The 8,424-nt window shown below is 28.1% G+C and overlaps 1 protein-coding gene across 1 annotated transcript; it reads right to left on the bottom strand.

The window, feature by feature from the left end:
- Positions 1-3,846: 3,846 nt before the first annotated feature.
- On the bottom strand, positions 3,847-5,762 carry LOC131600222 (probable indole-3-pyruvate monooxygenase YUCCA3). The gene is made up of 3 exons (XM_058872413.1): positions 4,991-5,762; positions 4,525-4,896; positions 3,847-4,399 (listed from the first exon to the last, which is right to left on the bottom strand). The coding sequence occupies exons 1-3, from the start codon at positions 5,681-5,683 to the stop codon at positions 4,172-4,174; spliced, it is 1,293 nt and encodes a 430-aa protein (XP_058728396.1). The 5' UTR covers positions 5,684-5,762; the 3' UTR covers positions 3,847-4,171.
- Between the last annotated feature and the right edge of the window lie 2,662 nt (positions 5,763-8,424).

Raw genomic sequence — 8,424 nt, 5'->3', positions numbered from 1 at the left:
GACATAACAAGTTAGATCCAAGCAACAAAACATGTATAAATGTTAATTTGCATTTGTTAAAGTGACACTAGACACAATCAGTTAGATATAAATAAAAAGACATACATAAATTGACCCTTTCAATGATAAAATATTTTAAATATTAATATGTATTCTAATCTTTTCATTGTAATATGATTGATGAACTGATTCATTCTTACTCTCAAGATAATTTGTTATTTAGTAGGTGTTGAGTTATCACTCATTTGCACTTGTCTTTAATGTTGAAAATGTGAATGAAATACTTTATAAAGTTACATGAGACACAACCAATTAAATTTTAAGTAGCTAAACATACATAAACATAACTCTCAATTTGTAGTATAATTTTACACGACTAAATAATTTTTACTCGTGCGAATGCACAGGTATATTACTAGTTTCTCACAAACTCGTTATCTTAGTGAATCATATGTATGAGTTCTATAGAGAGCAAAATGAAATGTGAATCCTAATTACATAGTCAAAATTTTATTATATACTAAGTACACTATCAACTGCCAACAACAGTTATCTCTTAAAAATTCGACACATATACTACTGCTACATGGTCTTTCGTCTTCTGATTTGTTTTCATGTGTCTTCGGTACTTGAACTGCTTCAAACCGCCCATATTGTCAAAAATGTCTTTAAGTCATCCAATCACATATGTTAAAGAAGAAGAAGTCATCTCCTAGTGTCACATAGAAGGGCGTTGAGGAGCCTGTCACTGGAGTTTGGGGTAATATTGAAGAAGAAAAGGATATTAATGGAAAGCGTGCTAAAGTTATGAAGATATCAATTGGTGGGAAGATGCTCAATATGAACATTCCCTTTGTTCCTCTCGTTTCCTTCCATATTATGGAAAGTGTTACCAAATAGAATTTTGTTTATTATAAAAGACTAGATCCTAAAAGAAAACTCTCTGCTAATGCTCAAAGTATGAGTGAGATCATGAAGCTCCTTAGTTATGCTTAGTTGTTAAGAATATGATTGGTTTTGGACCTTACTATCCCAAGCTTATTAAGGAATTCATTGTGAATCTACCAAGTGGCTTTAACAGTGCTAACAATAGAGATTATCAGAAGGTTCATTTTGCAGTTATTGCTTTCCTTTCTTCCCTCTACTATCATCAACAATTTCCTTTGTCATGGAATACTAATGACTTCTAACCTTCTCCCTCTTTGAAGACCATTTCTCGCGAGATCCCTGAAAATGTTCAAGAAGATTGACCATCAAAGAGTCTTTTAATGTCTGCCAATATTACCGTGAAGTATGCCATCCTATTAAAAGATGGATTTCCTAACTCGGCTCCCTTATCTTACAGATCAAGTATCTCATAATGTCTCGTTGGTGTATTATGTCAAGTGGGAACTCGTGTTGCTTTTGATTTCAAGGAATGCATTTTTTTTTAGCAATTTGTGAAGCATGTTGAATATTAAGGTGTGAAATGTCCTATTGGTTTTCCTTCTTTAATTTGTGGGATTTTGAATATCAAAAGAAGGACATTGTGATCTGTGATGATGAAGTTGGTATTGTTCCTAACATTCTAATTTTTTTACAAGTTGTTTGTCGAGAAATATGTTGTTGATATTGTGTTACCTTATATTATTCATGTTGATGAAATTAATTTGAGAATTTATGAAAAGATGATACATGTTGCTCCTCTTTTAGGGCATGTGAGAAGCCACATTATCAAGGTTTTAATTAATGATGAAAAGGCCTAACATGTGATCATATATGTCGTTTGCTAGGAAAACTATGTGTGAAGGGATTATCCAGATGGTGACTCCAAATATTCACTATACTAGAGCTTCCTCTTCTTAATCTTATGCTCTTAGTGATGACAATATTATAACTCTTTTTGACCAGTCTCGTAAAGTGTTAAAGTCTGGCTTTGAGAATATGTCCAGCTCCGAAAATGAAGAAGATGATGACATTGTTAATGAAGATACTTCTGACAGTGACCTTCCTACTCCATCGCTCTGATTTAGACTCTGTTTGCCAAGTAATTTTTGAGCTTATAGTTTATAAGATCATATAACAATAAAAGATTTGTTTGGTAACGATCTTTTCATCACGAGCTTATAGCTTATTTTCCACACACTATTTCAAATAGCGTTTAGCTAATAGCATATTATTTTTTCTTCCACTTTTGTCCTTATTATTTTAACTAAAATCCACTACTACCTTTTATAATTTATTTTAATTTAAAATAAAATAATTATATATTAAATATCTTTTATGTCATTTTAATTTATCACTTGATTAAAGTATTAAACTGCTAATTTTTCAAACACATCAATTAGCTTATCAGCTATAAACCATTAACCATCAGCTATAAGTTATAAACTATCAGCTATGAGTTATAAGTTATAAGCTATCAACTTACTTATTAGCCAATCGCTATTTTTATCAAACATAACCTTAATATATTTGTTTTTTTTTTTTTGGATTGTTGGCTTTTCAGAATGTTTGATTGGATATATGCTCTCTCTTTTAGATATATTATTTGTACTCTCCTTATTTTTTAAACTGCTTCCCAGTGTTGGTTATTCTTGCCTATGGTGTATTTTAGGCAAACCAAGGGAGAAGCATTTTTGAATTTTTGATACTTTAATTGTTTTGACAATTTATTTTATTTTTAGCCTTGTCTAACGAGTATTGTGCTAGAAGTGCTAAATTTCTTTTTATATATATATATATATATATATATATATATATATATATATATATATATATATATATATATATATATATATATATATATATATATATATATATATATATATATATATATGAGAATGAAACTGAATTATTAGATTTTAATATAAATGATGCAAATTATGTGTCATTCTTTTTTTCTCTCTTCTCCATGATTTATTTTAATAATGGAGGAGAGAGATAAAAAAATGACACATAATCTCTATCATTTATTGATGTATAAGTAGGAGGATTTTTAAAATAAGGGATAAGGGGAATAAATGCAAATCGTTTAATTAAATAGATGGGTTTGATGAATATTTATTGTCTATGCTTGGATGTGACTTTACCAAGATCATCTATCTAATTCAATGATTTATCATTTAATCTTCTTTTATCTTATTTTAAAAATTCTCTTATTTTAAATTAATTATTTAATTAATCAATTATGTATTGACTTAACCAATTATGTATGAATTATTGAATTATTGTCAATATATAAATTATGATAAATTATTATTTAACATAATGTGTTTATTGATATTTATTTTTTAATTAACTGTGATATATCGTTAATTCTATTTTGTCCAACAAAAGATTATTGTCATCGGCTATTTTATCGCTATTTATTAGATGGTTTACCGTGTGACTCAAAACTTAAAATGTAATGAGAGTAGTCATCATCTCTTTTTTTTTTTTTTTATCATCTCTCTCGATTTTCATGAATCTCAAAAGATAACCTATTCTTGTTCGTCTCTCTTGACATGATTTGTATACATTGTTATCTTTTTAAATTCACCAATAATTAGTTTTGAAAAAAAAAAAACACATATACAATGCAAAATCGTCCTATATGATAAAAGAGTAAAATTGTCTTTTTTTCTTCTCAATTTCGTTCCTATCCATAGCACCAAAGAATCTAATATTTATTTTTCTTACAACATCAGAATCTGTCCATGTGCTATGCAACATGGGAATATATAAGGTTGATAAATTTGTTTCCTTCCAACTTCGATGTCAACATTTATTGTACATTTTTTGAAGCACATAACCCCTTGAACTTGCCCTTAGGATTAACATTGAGCCTTTGACCAAAAAATAAATTAATCAGATTATAGAAGAAAGAGAAATAGCTTTGACTTCATTAATAAAACATGAAATTTTTAATACATTACACACCATCATTAGAGTATGAAACAATATAAAATAAACAATATATTCCTTACAACATAAAAAATAAACATAATCAATCAAATAAGCCTCATCATCCTTTATACAAAAAAAAAAATTATCATATCCAAATATAATAATTCAAACAATCTAATCATTTTCTTAAGGAGAGGGCTAATTTTTTGTATGCTATAATTTGTATTAAGAAACTCTACATTATTTTTTGCATGCTAATTTTTGCGAAAAGCAAAAGAAGCTAAACAAACCATAACATGTTTTCTTAGAAGTGTGAAATGCATCTTCTATGGCGTGCAGCCACTGTTTTCTTTCTCTGTTTAGTTTCTTCTTTCAAACTTTTGGCTATGTCATGAGAAACACTAATTGCATCCAATGATGCACCAGAAAGTCCTTTTCTTGTAAATCCGACCGCATATAGACCCGCTTTTCCTTTCCATCCATTAGGAAATGGATCTTTCGGTATTCCATCCTCGGAAAAAAATTCATTCTCCTGTATATAAATCAGATACATCAGTATTAGTATATAGATCAGATACATTAATTATTAATTATTGATTAAATAACAAAACTCAAAATTTATTTATAATAATAACCGAAGAGAGTAAACTAACTAACCTTAAGCCATGAAGGTACATTGCTTCTATAACCGGTAGCAAGAACAACAGAATCAATATCAAGAAATTTTCCATCAACAAGCTCGACTTTCCCTTGCGAAAATCTCTTAATTCCCGGAACAACATTGATTTTTCCGGATCTAATTTTCTCGAGGGCTCCGATATCTAATACCGGTGTCCTCCCGGAAATGTTCTTAAGCTCTAAAGGTCCCATAGATGGCCTTTTAACACCATACTTTTCAACATTCCCCAAAATCAAACGAGTTAGAACAAGCAATATCTTATCAACCATCCAAATTGGTAACTTTTTCATCAACATAGCTGCTAACTCATAAGTTGATTTTCCAAACACTTCTCTAGGCAACACATGAACCTAATAATCAAAATCACAAAAAGGGTCAGAACAAAACTCAGGATCAAAATCAATTAAATTAATCTAAAAAAAAGTATCATTTTTTAGTACTCACAGAGCTTCTAATAACCATTGATGGATTTGCATTATGGTTACAAAGATCAAGAGAAACTTCCATGCCCGAATTTCCGCATCCAACGACAAGAACTTTCTTTCCACTATAACTCCCACCAGATTTATAATCACAAGCATGCATAACATGTCCACCAAAATCATTCAAACCTTCGAATTCAGGCACAACTTTCTCCGCGTTTTCGCCCGTAGCAACCACAAGCCACCTACAAATATACTCAACTTCGACAGATTCATGGCTTTTTTTCCTAATAGTCTTGATCCTCCAAAGACCAAAGGTTTCATCATACTTAGCAGACTGCACTGTTTCATTGAAATTCGGCGTTATGTTGAAGTGTTTCGCGTAGGATTCGAGGTAATTGATGAACTGGAATTTTGTCGGGTATTCAGGGAAATCATCGGGGATAGGGAGATTGGGTAGTTGACATAATTGTTTAGGAAGGTGAAGCTTAAGACGGTCGTAGGTTCGATTCTGCCAGAGAGAAGCAATGCAGTTAGCTCGTTCGACGATGACGAAAGGGACGTTTTGGTCTTTTAGACAAGCTGCAACTGCTAAGCCGGAAGGGCCAGCACCTACTATTATAGGTCCATTCACCCAAATGCAACGGTTTTTGAAAATGTGTTCGGGGTTGAATGTTTGAGCCATTGGTGGCATGTTTAGACTAATGTTATGCATTTTTGTGTTTGTTGTGGTTAAAGATTTTGAGAAATGGAATGTGAATTGTGAGAAGAAAAGAGAATGAGAATGAGGTGAGATTTTGTTGTTTGAATTTAGGAGTGGAGAGGGAAAGGGGAGAGGAGGGGTATATATAGTGGAAGGGGAGGTGTGATGTGGAATTAGAGGAGCATGTGATGTCATTGGGAAAATAATAACACATGGGTTATGCTTATGATTAGAGATATCATTATGAATTAAATAAATAGCATCACTAAGGTTTACCAAAAATAAATAAATAATAAATAGCATCACTAGAATAATTAGTATCAAATAATCTAAATATTAAAAACTGGGTTAGGTCTGATGGAGGGTTTAGACTTTTATTAACTCCAAATTTTAAATTTAATTTTGAATGAAAAAAAGCATATTATATAACCCTCCAGGAGTAAGTTATTATAACTTACTCCAAATCTAGACCATTGATTCTTCTGAATCTAATGGTTAAAAATAATAAGTAATAGTTTTCTCTCTCCACATTTAATTACTTATTATTTTTAACCACTAGATTGAAAAGAATCAATGGTCTAGATTTGGAGTAAGTTATAATAACTTATATAACCCTCCTCATATATATATATATATATATATATATATATATATATATATATATATATATATATATATATATATATATATATATATATATATATATATATATATATATATATATATATATATATATATATATATATATTAATGTTATTATTATATAAACGATAAATTATTGATAATCTTTACATTTTTTATTTATAAATAATATATTTTATATATATTTTTTTAAAAAGAAATTATGTATTATATTCTTTACTAGTGTATCTTTGTTAAAATATGATTCATATTCGTATAATACAAATAGGCAAGTGAATCATCAATAAAAATTATAGTTTCTTTCATTATTGGACGTTATAGGAAGACAAATTTTTATTGATGATATGTCTCTTTAAAAATTTATTTAAAAAATCATGGATGGTGTAGGAAGACGGATGCCCGTATCGAAGAAAAAGTCTCGCGTCAAAAAGATTTGGTAAGATATGCACAAGTTTGGCATCCGATGTCAGAATGACTATTATTATATCTTTGCGGATAGGGAATCAACTCTCAAATACAACTCTTAGAATTGTGATATATAAACTTTTTAAGCCATCCGAGTTTGTTTCAGGCCGGAAAAATAACATTTTAATATATTTTTGCAAATTCTATTTTATTTATGGTTTTGGATCATTTTTCGCATTATAGTTTCTTTTTGATATTTAAACACTTTTGGGACGTGACCGTCAAAGTTATCTTTTATCATAATAAAATTTGAAAGTTTTTTTTTCTGGTGGATTTCAGAGCTTTATCTGACAGGATTGTTGCTTGTAAACTTGTGTTTTTTCGTTCTAGACTAAGCGTTTGTTAATCCTTTATGATTCTGGTTGCGTCAATGAAAAAAATAAAGTGATGGAAAAATAGTACAATATAATTTTGTAGGATTTAAGACACATTTATTCCTCCATTTAAAATAAACGATCATTTCTTAGATTTAGAAGATCAATCTTTTGCATTTGGTCAAAAATCTACTATCTACTATCTACTCTACTATCTAACATATATTAATAGATTGACCAAACTCCCTAAATTGCCCTTTCCTCATCTAACATATATTAATAGATTGACCAAACTCCCTAAATTGCCCTTTCCTCAAAATAAATTTACACTACAAAATGGACATTTTGGTAACTAACAAAATAACCTTCCACCTTTTTATCTTTTGCACCAAGTGTTTCACTCTTATTGGTTCACCAACTTTCTACAAGATAAATACACTATCTCATTTTCTCTCTCCTTATAAAGTACAATTTCAATTGAAAATATAATATAGTTGCATAAATGATTATTATTCATTTATAATTGAATCATTCATTTTAAATTTACATATTTTTTAATATATTTTATACAATATTAAATAAATTTACATGATATTAGGTTGTAGTTTACGGGTCACTATCAACATAATACATATTTTATTTATTTTTCAAATGTTTAAATTTATTTGTATAACGTTTTTTTTTTTAATTTTAAAAACATAATACACTATCTCATTCTCTTTCTCACAATTTCAATTGAAAATATAATATAGTTGCATATTTATGATTATTATTCATTTATAATTGAATCATTCATTTTAAATTTATATGTTTTTAAAAATATATATATATATATATATATATATATATATATATATATATATATATATATATATATATATATATATATATATATATATATATATATATATATATATATATATATATATATATATATATATATATATATGTGTGTGTGTGTGTGTGTGATATTATGTTGTAGTTTACAGGTCACTATCAACATAATACATATTTTATTTATTTTTTCTAATGTTAAAATTCTTTTTATTCTCTTTCCATCTCATGAATCATTTTTTATTTGTATAATTATTTAATAATTAAGTAATTTATTTTAGATTTATTTGTATAATGTATTTTTTAATTTAATTATCATGATGAAAAATGTATTTATCTCACGGGTCACTAACAAGACAATATTTATTTTAGTTAATCAATCATTATTTTAATTCAAGAGACAAAATATTTATTTTTAAATATTAATTTTTTCTCCATCTCACACTACAAGAAAAAAAAGTTTTGCGACATATAGGTTGCAACATAATGTTTTAAAAA

Source organism: Vicia villosa, linkage group LG4 (genome assembly GCF_029867415.1).
Source record: "Vicia villosa cultivar HV-30 ecotype Madison, WI linkage group LG4, Vvil1.0, whole genome shotgun sequence".
Classification (NCBI taxonomy): domain Eukaryota; kingdom Viridiplantae; phylum Streptophyta; class Magnoliopsida; order Fabales; family Fabaceae; genus Vicia; species Vicia villosa.
This window is presented reverse-complemented; position numbering and strand designations above follow the sequence as displayed.